The following is a 15879-nucleotide window of genomic DNA, read 5'->3' on the forward strand; positions in this document are numbered from 1 at the left end:
CTGGCGTCCTCTCTGCCACAGCGGGGCTCCTGCTGGGAAAGCAGTTCTGCCGGGGCTGCTTCAGGGCACACGAGTCCTCGGATTTCGAGTACCCCGGGCCGCAGGCAGAGTGGGCTGCATTCCAACCGGCCAGCCAGGACAGTATAGGAGCTGGCGGACAGACTGACCCAGTCTGACCCAGTGGGTGGGGGAGTAGGGGAGGAGCCGTGAGGGCCCCCGGTGGGGTGTATGCTGGGGAAGACTAGGCCGTGTTGCCCAGTGCAGCAGGCACCCTCTGGAGGTGCAGGACCTCAGATCCTACCCGTAGGCAGAGCATCTCGGAAGATGAAGTTATATGCCATTCGAGAGCCCCCCGGTGGGTGCTGTGAGGAACTGTGAGGCCTTCCTCAAGAGCTTTCTCCTGGGCCAGTCACCCCTGCTTTGCGTGACAGAAAAGCAAGGAAAACTTACACATTACTCCTACCTCCAGACCTACCCTCCCCACACCCTCTTCCACCCCCTACTTTTTCAGTAGTTTGGGGGTAGAGGTTCTGTTGTCACCTAATGGAAAGGAAAAAGTCATAAGGGCTTCAGAAGATTCGGCACTCCAGGAAATAAGTGACAGGGTTTCTAAGGTATGCTGAGAACTTACACCGCCCCCCCGCCCCCCTGCAAAATGAGGTTGACGCAGCCCTTTGGTTTGATGTCTCCTGTCCTGTAGCCAGATGGATTATTTCTAAACCCCCCAGTTCCCCCTGTAAGCACTGTCTGGGAGCAATGAGCTCCAAGTCCCCATTGCGCCAGGTTTCAGCGCCTGTCATGTGAAATAAGCCTTAGCAAGGACAAACTTGACTACACTGAAGGAAAAGGGTGTTAGAGGAAGTTTCCCTGATGAAGTTGCCCACGGTCCCGTGGTACAGTGGGAGGGGAGGAGAAGCAGTGAGGATGGGGGTTGTGAAGACTGAGTGGTATTACGTCTAGAAGGCTGTTGGCACAGGCAGGTCCCGGCACATTTGTGATCTCAACAAATGGAAGCTTAAGAGAGGCTGCAGGACCTCTCACATAGCAACCAGACAGGGTCTCAGGCCTAGGTGAGGCAGGTGGTTGCTACAGAGCTGGCAGGGGAGAGGGCCCTTCTGTCTCAAGGGCGGAAGAGCTGGTGCTCTGGCAAGTAGAATACAGTAAGGGATTATTCTGGGGGGTGTGCCTTCTGTTCTGTTCATTTCCTTGTCTGAAGCTGCCCACTGCAGGATGAAGGGAGGCTGGGACTTGGGTAGGTCACCTGGGCAGAGAGCAGGTGAAAAGGGCTCTCCTGCCGAGGTGGCCCCAGGGGTTTGGACTGTGCATGCCTTTAGTGGGTGGGGTGAGCTCTAGCTGGTGAGAGAGAGGATGGTCCTAGAGCACATTCAGTCCTGCGTTCTTCCCGATCCCTTTTCTACCCCAGATGGGCCTGGGCAAGTCTGGCTTGCCAGGGGCCTGGGTTCAGACCCTGAGCCTGCCTCTGGCTGGTTATGTATGCTTGGACGAGAGACTTAACCTCTCGAAGCGTTGCATTGCTTACCTGTGAAATGGGAATGATGGTAGTGTCTATGTTCAGGTACTGCTATTAGGACTAAATCAGGTAACGTACCTTATCAGGCCTCAGAATAAATGTCTTCTCCTCTTTCACTAGGCTTCCCTGGGGCTGGGTCTTGTCTCCCAGACCTCAGAACAGTTTTGCTTGTGTTGCTGAGTGGGGCCAAAGGAAAGCAGGCTGAGTTGAAAGCTGTGCCACAAGAGAAGGGAGGTCTGTGGAGGGTGGTTGACACAGTGGGACTTGGAAAAGCTCACTACTAACCCAGAGTATTCTAGCTACTATACCAGGCTTCAGAGAGAGGAGTTGCCGAGAGAGGAGGTATAAAAATAGATACACAAAAATAGAACTGAAAGAAGACTGCCAAAGGACCAATTTAACTTATACATTCATGTATTCATTAACTTTGAAAAAGTTTAAAATCCGTACTACTTATGAGTTTAGTGGTGGTGGTTGTCTTCAGATTTTCTTAAAAGGGGCCACAGACCCTCTGAGACCAAGGTTGACCATCAGCCATTTTAAGTATGTGCTTACCGGAAGGAAGGCTGATGTCGGCCGCCAAGTCAGCTGACTAGCGAAGGGAAGTTGGGGTCCTTTTTGACCTGTGGACTTTCTTAATAGAGCACTTAGCCCTGACAGGGCTTATTAGAGTTCCACCTCCATTCTGCGAAAAAGCCAGGGTGCTAGGTTCCAGCCATCCCTCTCACTTGACCAGGTCTTCATCCCTGCCCCCCACCAGTGTGTGTGAAAGGTAAGAGGCTGGGGCACACAGGACAGTGGGCATTGCCCAGGTTTGAAAAACCAGGACTCTTGGTTATTCTCTTAGGGCCTGCAGTTCCTTTTTAGGAACTTTATGCCTTCTTTTGGGAGATGGCATAACGGTATCTGAGGAAATACCAGTAAGGTACAGGACACACTGCTGCCTGGTTTCTAAAGCAAGCAGGGCTAACCAACTCTGGCCAGACAAGAAATGTCCCTGCCTTCGTGTGAGGCCATCTTGTCCCGGCAGGGATAAAAGTCCTTAGGAGGAGGAGAGAAAGTAGTTGGGGAGCTAAGCCACCCTTCCTCCGAATATCTGCCACAGTGTAAATGAAAGGCTGCCCCCAGTCTGCCCAGTGGCTCTCGGCTGCCACAGTCCACCCCTGGTTTGGGAGGCCCTGGCTCTGTGGGGCCTGGGCTTTGTGCCAGTTCATTCTCACCCTCCCTCTTCTCCCTCCAGTGTATGTGGTGGAAGACCAAAGAAGGGATGACCTGGGCCCATCCACCTGCCTCACAGCCTGCTGGACCGCGCTCTGTTGCTGCTGTCTCTGGGACATGCTCACCTGACCAGCCCAGCCTCCCTGTCCTGCCAGCTCTGCCACCACCTTCAGCAGGTGGGCCTGCCCCATCTCTTCTGATTGCTGAAATCAAGGAAAATGACTAGCTCTGCACAGACACTTCTACCTTCAACACAGTGGGATTCTAGATTAGCAGGGGTTGCGCTGCTGTTTAATTCAGTGACTTTATCTTTTTAATGTTTAAAATCCATTTCTTATTGGCCTTTCACAAATGTGCTAAATGACTTTTATTTTTTTGGCCAAAGGCTTAGTTATATATTTATAATTTTAAAATTATACATTCAAGGTAGTGACATGATGTAATACCACTGAATGATTTCTCTGCTAACACCCTGTATGTTTCAATAAATTTGTCTAAACCTCAACTGAATGAATTATTCCAGACAAAATATAAGCCCTGGGTTTCTCCGCTAGTAGCCACTGTCCCGTGACGAGGGAGTCTATTTACGTTTTCATTCAGGAAGGCAGGCTCCCTGGGGCCCTCACCAGGCTAGCATTTTCTCCCTTGTCCCACCCGGAGACAGGCTCACCAAGCTGCTGTAGGTGCTTTTACCCAGAGCCCACGCCTTCTTTTCTGCTGCCCGCCCTCCGCGCCCCCAGCCTCCCTCCACACACACAGGATAGAGAAGAGCTGTCATCCAACAAGCTCTCAGCTTTGGCCGCTGGGTGGCGCTGAGCCGCCATAACAGAGTCCTTTTCCTTCAGCTAGCTGGCTCGGCCAGCCCTGGGAGGCTGCAGTTGACAGCTCTCTGCCCACTTTCACTCTGCAGCAGTGATGTGCTCATAAATATTTAACTACCAGTGCTCTTTAAAACAAATCCTTATTTTATCCATCACCTGATTCTGTGGAGTAAATGGTCCCACAATAGCTGATTTCAAGCTACCAACATGATGTCCTGAACGCAGAGTTGGGAAGAAAAGCGCAGGAGTGCACCGTTATGTAGCATTTCCATCATCCAGATACACTAGACTGTTAACATCAAAAACACAGATAATGGCCAGATTTAGTAATTAGGAAGGGGGTAAGTTCTGAATATTTATTACTCTTATTTTAAATTTGTGTATATTTACCTAAATTTTTAATAATGGCTGTGTTTCACAACTGGCTTGAAATAGTGCTAACACTTGTTTTAAAAATTGGCTCTCACGAGCCAGTACAAGCCAGCTCCAGCACACCACTGCTCCTGAGCCTCTAGGAGTGTCCACCTCTATGACACTGGCCAAAGGGTTAGACAGCCATGGAGGTACTGCTGGTTTATTACTGCATTTTCTTCAGGAACATTTGTGAGGAAGAGGAAGGAATCTTTGGGCACACTGCCACCACAGTTACTTGAATTCAGCTATGCCCTGGTTTCCTTCCTTCCTTATCTGCAGGGAGGCTCAGAAGGTGAGGGATTTACTCAAAGGAACAGAAAGGGGGAAAAAAAGGGCAGGAAAGGCTTCAATAAAGAAGGAACAGAGCCAAAGCCCTGGAAGGAGACAGAACAGGGAGGGAGCTGAGGTTGAAAGCTTCTGCTTCTCTGGCCCTTGGTTCTCATCCTTTGGCTTGAGAAAGGCAGACTTAGTAGAGTGGCTGGGGGAACAGATGCCTTTTATTGGTCTAAGCAGCATAACTAGTGATAGGCTTGGGCAAAGCCCCCCCCCATGTCCTGGCTCCCAGCTTCCCTCTCTTGGGAGTTGGTGACTCATCCCCAGGGGAGAAGAGTGTTCTGGGCAGGGGTGGCAGACAGAGCCAGGACAAAAAACCCAGAGTTGGGATCTGAAAGGGTATCAGGGTGAAGGAGAAAACACAGGGTTACCAGATCATCCAAAAAAAAAAAGTCCATCAGGGCAGAAGAGAGGATGCTTTCCCCACATGGGCCCCTCTGCCCTTGCCAGGAATGGGAGGGGGCAGGAAGCTTCTGCTAGAGATTTCCTACTGTGCCCTTCGTGCCATCAGCATCTCCCGGATGTTGTCCTCAGCTTCCTTCACACTCCGCTCCAGGTAGGATTTTTTCTGCTGCAGTATGAGAAAGAAACCAGAGTTAGGAGGTGTGGGCCAGGTTGGCAGATGCAGCTTTTATGGCCAATGGTAATGGCTTCTCCTATGTGACCAGTGACTTCCAGTAGCATACTGTCTAATGGGGGCCAGGTACACACACACCTGACCAGAGTGCTCCCCTCCTCCCACCCACAGGCCTGAGCGGGGAGGAAGTGGTTATTCGGTTGCAGGAAGCAGAAGTGCTCTGTGGAAGGCAGCTGTGCTCTTCCCCCAGGAGGAAGTGGACTCAAAACAGGCGTCTCAGTACAAGAAGTTATACCAGACAGACAAAGGCCAGGAAATACCAGGACAAAGCTCTGGCCCCATAACAGACTGTCTCTCAAGGTTTTCCATGGCCTGGGCCAGGCGCCTGGAGCTGCCACTGCTGCGGAACGGACAGGGTACCAGAGGGTTCTGCTCTGTCCAGTGAGCAGACAGGCTGCATGAGTGCTAAGAAGTTGTACCCCATGTCTCACCGAGCAGATGCGTCAGGCTGAAATCTGCTTTTCTCATGAAACCGCTGCCTGCCAGGAATCCAGGACAGTGACACACTGAGTAAAAGAGACCTTTTGGAAGTTTACCTCCTACCCCATCTGGGTCCTAAATTAAAAATCTCAACTTAGACAAAGAACTTTAACCACTTGCAGGAGCCACATCTGGGCCAGGATTACAAAAGATTAGTCAAAGGAAATGATGTCTGTACATTACTTGCCCTGCGGTCACCTAAAAAGTATGGTGGCTTCCCCACTGGTCCCTGCCCTGAGGACATAGTTGTGGCTGCATTCCCACTTAAGAGACATGAAATGAGGCTCCCTTTTTGAGGAATACTCCACAAATAGTCCCCTTTCTAAGGGTCCATGTGACTGGGCCACACTGGAGCCAGGCAGTAACGCAAGCCCGGAGCCAGGCAGCTCAGGGGGATCCAGTGCCCTTCTCACTCACCCCTACACCTTTCACCCTAGGAGCTGTGGATTCACTGGGACCACAGAAGTGCCCAGATGACCTGGGAAAACCAGGCAATATTGGGCCATTGAACAGGTGAGCAGTCTGGCCTGACAGGCTTTCCTTGGGAACTGATGCCCAACCAAACCACTGAGGCAGGAAAATCGAAACGAAGGCGCGCTGTTGCTTGAGGCCTTCACTATTAAAGTCTCTGGTGTTCTTCTACAGATCCCTGTGGCTAACTTCTCCCACTCTCTGTCCAGATTTTTTTTTTTTTTCAAAATTTTGTTTGTTTGACACACAGAGAAAGTGAGAGAGACCGAGAGAGAGAGAACGAGCATGTGGGAGGGGGAGAGGGAGCCTGAGATCATGACCTGAGCCGAAGGCAGACGCTTTAACCCACTGAGCCACCCAGGCGCCCCCAGGTGTTTATTAAATGATACATTTAGAGATGTTTTCCTATTGGCTCCAATGTTGTGGCAGCTTTATCAGTTTTTGTGTGAACTTGATTCCTGTTGGGTCTTCTCCTAACTTTGAATTTTCTGAAGGCTAGAAAGAGCCCTATCTCTTTACTCATCTCCCATCTGTCCAACTTGCACACAGCTGCTGTCCAACCTGTAAACAACAGGAGCTCCATAAAAACTCACAGTGGCTATGAATGTATACTGTTGCTAAGGAATTTATTAGGCTGCTAAACCTGATACAGTCCTATCATTGTGCTATCAGAATGGGAACTTAAACTTCCTTTGATAAACAACCCCTAGACTTGACATGTGGTGACTTAAAGAGGGAAATACTAGTAACTCCTGACACACCACTCAAGAATGTCCATGTACTGGGTGTTGCACAGCAGGGGAGCAGCAGCTAAAGACCAAGTGCCATGAACCATCTGGGCACCTTCCCAGCCCCGGGGGAATGTGAGGAAAAGGCCAGTGGGGCAAGCGGGGCTGGGCTCCCGCGGCATGTGCTGGTGCTCAGGGACCCGGGTCCTTTGCATTCCATCTCTGCCAACTTGCTGCCCCAACTGTCAAAACCGTAAACTTGGAACATCAGCTGGAGCTTTTCTACCTACTGCACAGGCCTCTGGACAATCAAATTCAGGTTATAATTCTTATTTTAAAATTCGTCATTCTATGTCTCTTCTTCCAGTTTCAGTTTTATGATTTTTTTCATGATTTTTACCACTGCATAACCTAAGGTCTTCAAGTTTGAAAAAATAATGCAAAATAAACCTACCTTTAAATCTTTTATTAGCTTAAGTAAATTTATTGCACATTAAAATTTTCATTTCATCCTAATAGATAGGTCATCCCTAGCACCGAGGGACCTGTTTTCTAACTTTTTCAATAGTTCCTGTATTATCCTCAAACGTACCTAAGCCAAAAAGACCTTCATAATCAAACCCGAACCAGAGTATGTGATATGCATTGCACTGTCTCACAAAAAGATACGCTGAAGTCCTAACCCCCCATTACCTGTGAATGTGGCCTTATTTGGAAATAGGGTCAAGTTAAAATGAGGTCATGCTGAGTTAGGGTGGGCCCTTAATCTAATGATTAGTGTCTTTATAAGGCCACATGAAGACGAAAGGGACACAGAAACAGAATGCCATCCCCTGATGGGAGGCAGAAAGGGAAGGACACATGTATAAGCAAACGAAGACCAAGAATGGTCAGCAACCACCAGAAGCTAGGAAGAAGAAACTGAAGGATTTTTTCCCCAGAGGCTTCAGAGGGAGCATGGCCCCATGACACCTTGATTTTGGACTTCTAGCTTTTAAAACTTGTGAGAGAATAATTTTCTGTTGTTTTAAACCAAGCACCTTTGTAATAATTTGTTAAGCAGCCCTAGGAAACCATGAAATGAGGGATGTCCCAGAGACAGAATCTACCCCAAAGTTCTTCTGTACCCACAGCTTCTGACCACACCGAATCATAGAGGGCTAGCTAAGGATCCCTGTAAGTTAGTACACTGGGACCTGTATTTCTCCCAAGAAAACTGTGGTAGAAGTGATCCAAATACAAACAAGACTGTCAGAAAAGATGCAGAAAATTAAGGAACCAATGATCAAATTTTTTCTTCCTTGAATTTCCACACTTTCTTCCTAAAACTACTAGTCAAATCAGAAATCCTGTGGACCCATCTTCCCCATTTCTGTAAATGACAACTCCATTCTTGCAAATGCTCAAAACCTTTGGTGTCATCTTTGAATCTTCCTTCTTTCACATCTGACATCCAATCAACCAACAAATCCTATGCACTACCTCAAAATGTATCCAGAATGTGACCTTAATGTATAGCCTCCTAAGTGGTCTCCTTTCTTCTGCCCTTTGGTCCCCATTAGTTTCTTCTCCACACAGTGCTCAGAGTCCTCTGTGAACACTTAAAACCCTCCAATGGCTTCCAATTTCAAAATGAAAGGCAAAAGCCTTTTTGCAAAGCCATGTTTAGTCTTGTTCTCAGCGGACTCTGACCTCAACTCCCTCTCACCCACTCAGCTCCAGCCACAATGGCCTGCACCTCTGACTCTGCGTTGCCCCTCCAACCCACCAGCCGTGCTCCTGCCTGGCTTTTGCCCTTTGGCTCTCTCTCTTAGGAACTCTCTTCCCCACATATCCACAGTACTAGCTCGCTTACTTCCTTCAGGCCTTTCTCAAATACCACCTCATCGGGAAAAGCCTTGAATATTATGGCAGCTCTGTGCTCCCTATTCTCACCCTGAGGTGCCTGCACAGCACCTGCCACCACTGGGAGTGGCAGGATCAGTCCATCTTCCCGTACAAGAAAGAGAAGTCCACAAGGGCACGACTTTGCTCTGTCTGCTGATATCCCAGTGTCTAGAAAAATGGCTGCTACATGAGAGGAACTCAATACCTGTTGAATAAAAGTGCATTTATGATGGGAATGATGACTTACTGATATACTTGTATACACACTGCTTTTTAGTTCTCCTCACAACATGAATGAATGAGGAACACCAACAGAGAAAGCAAAGACAGAAAATGACCCTCTCCTTCAAGATGACTTTCAGTTTGGGCCAATGCCTCTTAACCTCTGCCCCTAGGTAAACATAAGTCTCTCAACTCTCATTGATGTGCCTGGGAAAATCACAGGCTTACTTCTACAAACAGAACAGGCCCTAAGGGTCAAGCCCTTTATTAGATCAACTTGTAAAATTGTAAAACAAACTATCCCAATCTCCCATGTCCTGGAGTTGGAAATCCTTGAGAAAGTGTTTGGAGCTTGGCCAGGGCTGCTGTGAGCTACAAGGGGGATTAGGACTGCTGTGTAAACTCCAGGAGGCCTTTCAAACCCACACCTTCCAGCAGGAGATGGCCTCACTGCAGCATTTTTCTGTCTTGCTGAACAATCTCCCTCAGAAGCTTTCCCCTAGGAAATTCTCCAGTGGAATCAAACCACAGAGGTCTGGGTGCAGCGACATTCCTGTGGGCCTTGTTCTGGAGTGAAATTCTGAGATTTCCTGTGGGGCTCAGCATGGCCAGGGAAATGACATTGTTGCAGTTATTGCTCATCAGCCTGAGGTTCTCTCTGGGAGTCAGGCTGAGGGGCCAGTGTTCCCTTTATGACCTCCCATGAAGGAAAGAGGCTCAAGTCTGTAGAACTTTCCTGACATGACATAATCTCTCAAATAGACCGCTGAGGTAATTCATCTCGTGATGCTATCTCTACAGACTTTTTTTTCCTTAGGGACTTTGTTTCCCTCTCTTTCTCTAATATTTCTCCTGTTTGCCATTTCTTAAGGTATAGAAAGTAGTTTCCCTCTCTCATCCTCTATTTCCCCATTTGTAAAATGAGGATTTGGACTATGCAGGTATCCTCACTCCCCCATTATTATTCTTTAGACACAGAGCTTTTTCTTCAAATGAACTCTTGTCTCAAAGACAAATAAGACAGGTAAAATAGAGCTGGGGGAAGGGTTGGGGGAGATTCGGTCTATAAAAGCAGAACTTCTGGCTTGTCCCATGCCTCCAATCCAGGCTACAGGGGCAGTAAAATGGGCATCTTGATTCCCTTCTGCCCCTGATGTTCTGTGAGATCTGTGCTCAGAGACCCTCTGCTCTGAGTCCCATGTTTCCGATCCTGACTTTGACCTATCCTGGCCACACACTTCTCCCTTACGCTGAATCCATGGCTGCCAACTTCTGCAGACCACTGCCAACTTCAAGCTCTACTATTAATCAAAACACGCGAAGCAAAGGCCACCTTCTCACTGTTGCTCCCATAGCTCCTGAATTAAAAACCCAGAGCCTCACTGTCTCATGCTCTCTGAGTCTGCAGAACTCTAAAACGGCCAGAGGATGCCAGCGGCCCACACTAGGGAAGTTTAGCAAGAGGCCAAGAATTCACTGAAGGCTGAGAAGGCATGTCTTGGCAGACAGGGGTAAAATGTGACGAAGGCACAGAGAAAAAGGAGGAAGAGAAAGTAAGAAAGGCAACGAGGAGTGACAATCAGAGAAGTGAGGAAGGGAAATGAGACCGAGATGGCAGAACTGTAGCAAGCAGAAGCGGCGCAGAGCTCTGCAAGTGCCAGTGACCGGGTGAGGCGCATTCACCAGGGGCAGGAAAGACAGGCCACGTCTGACCGGGAACTGAAAGCCAAGAGACTGATCCACAGACACACGTCAGCTTGGGAACTCATCAGGGTGCATCCACTTCACCATTAAGGATACAACTAGGTGGGGCACCTGGGTGGCTCAGATGGTTAAGCATCTGCCTTTAGCTCGGGTCATGATCCTGGGGTTCTGGGATCGAGCCTGGAGTTGGGCTCCCAAGTCAGCAGGGAGCCTGCTTCCCTCTCTCCCTCCGACACTCCCCCTGCTTGTCCTCTCTCACTGTGTCAAATAAGTAAATAAAATCTTAAAAAAAAAAAAAAAAGGATACAACTAGGCAATAAGGGAACTTGTGAACTTAACACAAGTCTGGGAGACAAGCTCAAAGAATGAGAAAGCAGATTTAGGCACGGAACAGGACAATCTAGGGAGAAATCTAAGAAGTTACTGTCTCTGCAACTTTCAGAAACCGCTTTCAAAAGGTCCTCTGCTAAAAGATGTGGTTTCGCTGGACACTGACCTTGTTTTTCTTCCAGGTGATCTCTTACCTGTAAAGAGACTCTGACACTGCTACTCCCAAATCCCACCTGTGACTGCCTAAGACAAACCTCACCACGACTCAACGCCTTAGGGCAGAAATACACTGGGGGAGGGGGTGGGGAGAGAAGGATTCTATTTCCTCCCCTTGGTCCCCCTAGGGTTTGGGTGATCAATACCATTACTGCCCTCCCTAACACATGAGCTTCCTTGAAGTCCCAGAGAAAGCCCAGCCCATCAGACAATCCAGGAAAGAAAGTAGAAAGAAAACTCCCGGGTAAGTGCAGAGCCAGCAGAAGGGCCAACTGTTTCAAGGCACATGGCGCTGAGTAGGCTACATCCAAAGCATTATTACATTTTGGGGCACCAGGCTTAAAAAGGGATGAGACATGTCAGTAAATCATGTCAAGTGATAAGCAGTGAAGTAGGTAGAGATATGTGGCTCAGAAAAGATTAAGAGGAGAAGGAACCTGACCACTGCCTTAAATATCTAAAGCAATGGCTCTTAAAATGTGGTCCCTGGAATTTTTCCAGCATCAGCAACTCCTGGGAACTTGTGAGAAAAGCATAATCTCAGGCCTTAACCCGGACCCACTGAATCATAAATTCTAGGGATGGGGCCTAGCAATCTGTGCTTTCACAGCCCTCTCCGGGTGATTCGAAGCACACTTTTTAAGTTTGAGAACCACTGTTCAAAAGTGAGAGGTGGCAAACTGGATTTTTTTCTATAAAGGGCCACTCAATATCTTAGGCTGTGTGGAGATGTCTCTATCACAACTACTCAACCCTGCCATCATAGCATAAAAGCGGCCACAATGTGTAAACTAATGGGTGCGGTGTAAATGAATGGGGATATCTGTGTTCTAAACACACAAAAACAAGCAGCAAGGTGGATCTGGCCAGCAGGCTATGCAGTCTGTCAACCTCTGTTCTTAAAAAAAGAGAGTCTTGGGGCGCCTGGGTGGCTCAGTTGGTTAAGCGACTGCCTTCGGCTCAGGTCATGATCCTGGAGTTCCAGGATCGAGTCCTGCATCGGGCTCCCTGCTCAGCAGGGAGTCTGCTTCTCCCTCTGACCCTCCCCCCTCTCATGTGCTCCCTCTCATTCTCTCTCTCTCAAATAAATAAATAAAATCTTAAAAAAAAAAAAAAAAAGAGAGTCTTAAAAGAACTGATTCCAGCAGGAAGAGATTTCAGAGATTTTTAACTTTCAATGAAAGTTGCCTAATAAAAGCCCAAATTTCCATCCATCCATCCTTCTTCTATTCATTCATTCAGCCCGGTGCCAAACCATTTTCTCTCTTTCCCTCCAAACTCTGGTCCTTGAAGTCTGTGGCATCGTGCTTTACCAGCCTCTCCGCCCCCAATCCCGCTGCCACCACCTACAATATCCTGAGTACTGTCCCTCATTCGCTGATGGCTCACCGTCCTCTCCACCACAGCCACACCGCTCAAGGTGACTCCAACAAGAATGGCGATCCTTCCAATACCATGATGTCCCCTCCCCTCATAATCTTTATTTCACCCCACCTCGGCCACCCATCCACAGTCACACCCTAGGCACCATGTCGACACCACCAACTGCACCACCTCTGAAATTTCAGGTTCACCACCACGACTCCAGATTTTTCCAGGTTGCTGTATCTGATAATTCTCAACTCCAGTATTTCTTCAACTTCATCTCAATGACAAGTTTTGTTTTAAGATTTTTGTATTTATTCATTTGAGATAGAGTGAGAGCTAGAGAGAGAAAGAGAACACACACAGAGGGAGAGAGAGAGAGACAGAAGCGGACTCCCCACTGAGCAGGGAGCCCAACACGGGACTCGATCCCAGGACACTGGGATCATGACCTGAGCCAACGGCAGATGCTTAACAGACTGAGCCACCGAGGCACCCCTCAATGACACGTTGTTCATTATACATTGTTTCCATGGCCTTTCCCTTCCTACCCATCCTACCTAGCTAAGCTTCCACAGTCCATCATTTATATATTAACCCCTTACAAATATCCCTTTTCTACTTTGTTCTGCTCTCCCCCTGTTGCACTTGCCTGGCAAAATGCCAACCCAAGTTAAACCCAACCATCTGCCTACTCATGCTTGTACCTAAATGTTAAAGAAAATCACTTAAATGTATGGAATGGTTTCACTTTAAATTCAGGACCATGAATCTCAAATGGGCACTCAACATTGTCTTAGTATCCTATTAAACTTCTTTAATAAGTTCACTTGTGTGTTCTCCAAAATAACTATTTCATACTTTATCTGGTCTCAAATCTCCTATACTCTCTCCTCCACTCTCATTCTCAGGTCACTGAGGAAATACAAGCAATCTCATGAGAACTGCTGCTTCTCCCCACTACCACGTCCACTACCTGACCCGCACTATACAGATACTCTCTTCTCTCCCTACTGTTAAAATGGATAGTGTCCCTGCTTCTGTCAAAACACAGCCCTTCCACTTGGGCACTGGTTCCATCTCCACTCACCCTCTCAAAATTTTCACTGCTGCAGTCAGCCTTTTTCTTTTTTCCTAATTTTCAATTTTTCTTTGTCTGCAAAATCTTTCTTGTTGAGGCAAATCATTTAAAAAACCCTTTCGTGTCCTCACATTCCCTGCAGGTACTCTCCCCTTCTCTCCTTCCCTTCTTAGCACAATTTCTTGATCCAATTGTTTTTAGTAGCTCCCTCCATTCCTTACCTCCCCATTTGCTCCCCAAATTGCTCCAGTTACTATTATGCTTATTTTTTTTTTTAAGATTTTATTTATTTGAGAGAGACAGAGACCGTGTATGAGAGAGAGAGCATGAGGGGTGGGGAGGTGTGGGAACAAGGGACTCGATCCCAGGACTCCAGGATCATGACCTGAGCCGAAGGCAGACGCTTAACCCACTGGGCCACGCAGGTGCCCCTGTGCTTATTTTTTATAGCACAGAGGAATCTGTTACAATCTTCTTATAACTCTATGACTCTCTTGGCCAAATACTCTCTCTACAAGTCTTCCAAATGAGCAAATAAAGTAACTTTTACTATTTCAGTGTGTCTTTAGTTTGCTCTAGTCTTACAAGAGCTAGAGAATCCAATCAATAGTGTGTACTGTGGAGTTTGGCCTGTAGGCATGATAAAGCGGTAGGTGGAAAAGGGTGTGCCTTCTCAGAGAGGAAGTAAGGGCAACACCTCACATTCTTGGAAGTGGAGGTGCGCCTGACTCAACCATGAGGACAAGACTAGGAGGGAGTACATGAGGCAAGCATCTGAAGTCACTTCAGTACTGCTCTCTGCTCCAAGCAAATCAAGAATTTCAATTTTCTTACAATTCAACCCAAAAAGATGAAGAATACAATTAAAAGATGGGCAAAGGACTTGAAGAGACATTTCTCCAAAAAAGATATATGAATGTCCAATAAGCACAAGGAAAGATGTTCAACCTCATTAGTCTTTATGGAAATAAAAACCACAATGACGGGCGCCTGGGTGGCTCAGTCGGTTGAGCATCCAACTTTTGGTTTCGACTCGGGTCATGATCCTGGGTCGTGAGATCAGTCCCCTCATGAGCTCGGCACTCAGGCCGAGTGCCAGAGTCTGCCTGAGAGTCTTTCCCCGCCTCCCCTTCCCCTCTGCTCGGCTCCACCCCACCACACCCCCCACTTGCACAGGAGCTCTCTCTCAAATAAATACCCCCCCAATTTTTTTTTTAACAAGCACAATGAGATACTACTTTCTACCCACCCGGATGACTATATATAATCAAAACCAGAAAATAAGTGTTGGCAAAGATGTGGAGATATTAGAACTCTGATATACTGCTGGTGGGAATGTAAAATGATGCAGTTGCTGTGGAAAACAGTTTGGCAGTTACTTAAGAAGTTAAAAGATAACACTGCCACATGACCCAGCAATTCCACTCCTACGTATATACTCAAGAGAAATCAAAACAGGTGTCCAAATAAAAACTTCTGAATGTTCATAGCAGCATTATTCATAATAGCCAAAAACTGCAAACAACCCAAATGCCCATCAATTGAGAAAATGTGATATACCATACAAGGGAATACTGTTCAGCCATAAAAAGGAATGAAGTTCTGATGCATGCTACAACATGGATGAACCTTGAGAACATGGAGCTAAGTGAGAGAAGCCAGATACTAAAATCCACACTCTGTATGATCCATTTATATGAACATCAGAACAGGCAAAACTATACAGACAGACAACAGATTAAAGACTGCCGGGTGCTGGGGGAGAGAGGAAATGGCCAGTGACTACTTAATGGATAATGGTTTCTTTGCGGGGGGGGGGGAATGAATGTGTTCTAGAATCAGACAAGTGGGGATGGCTTCACAACACTGCGAATTTTATGTTACATAAACTTCACCTCAATTAAAAATAAAAAAGAATTCCTGGTCTTCTCAAAATGCTGTACCACAAGGAGAAAAGACAGGACCTGAAAGCCCTGTGTTTAAAAACAGGCACGGTGGGGCGCCTGGCTGGCGCAGTCAGTTAAGCATCGACTTTTGGTTTCAGCTCAGGTCGTGAGATTCAGGCCCGTGTCGAGCCCCGTGTTGGGCTCCACACTCAGCAGAGTCTGCCTGAGAGTCTTTCTCCCTCTTCCTCTCCCTCTGCCCCTCCTGCTCATGCTCTCTCTCTCTCCAAAATAACTAAATAAATTTAAAAAACAGGCATGGCAAGGCAAGCTCCTAATGAATTATTTTCACAGCAAATCAGTCTTGGCTCCACCCGAAACTTAGAAAATTACACACAAACTGGCCAAGGTAAAATAAACTGACATATTAATTTCTGAAAACTAATGTTATCAGTGTAAGTACTAAACATTTAGATTAATGAGTTAATTAGGTACTCTGGGAGAGCCAATGAACAAACAAGGCTAAGGAAATTTCTATGTGATCACATTACTACTTTC

At 47.3% G+C, this 15879-nt stretch overlaps 1 protein-coding gene across 1 annotated transcript in view; it reads right to left on the reverse strand.

Annotated features, from left to right (window-relative positions):
• Positions 1-3902: 3902 nt before the first annotated feature.
• The window catches only part of PFDN1 (prefoldin subunit 1), a 71071-nt gene continuing 59094 nt past the window's right edge, over positions 3903-15879 (reverse strand). The window contains exon 4 of the mRNA XM_021701833.2: positions 3903-4888. Coding sequence (XP_021557508.1) covers positions 4805-4888 — 84 coding nt within the window. The 3' untranslated portion in view covers positions 3903-4804. The remainder of the gene's footprint in view (positions 4889-15879) is intronic.

Source organism: Neomonachus schauinslandi, chromosome 7 (genome assembly GCF_002201575.2).
Source record: "Neomonachus schauinslandi chromosome 7, ASM220157v2, whole genome shotgun sequence".
Classification (NCBI taxonomy): Eukaryota; Metazoa; Chordata; class Mammalia; order Carnivora; family Phocidae; genus Neomonachus; species Neomonachus schauinslandi.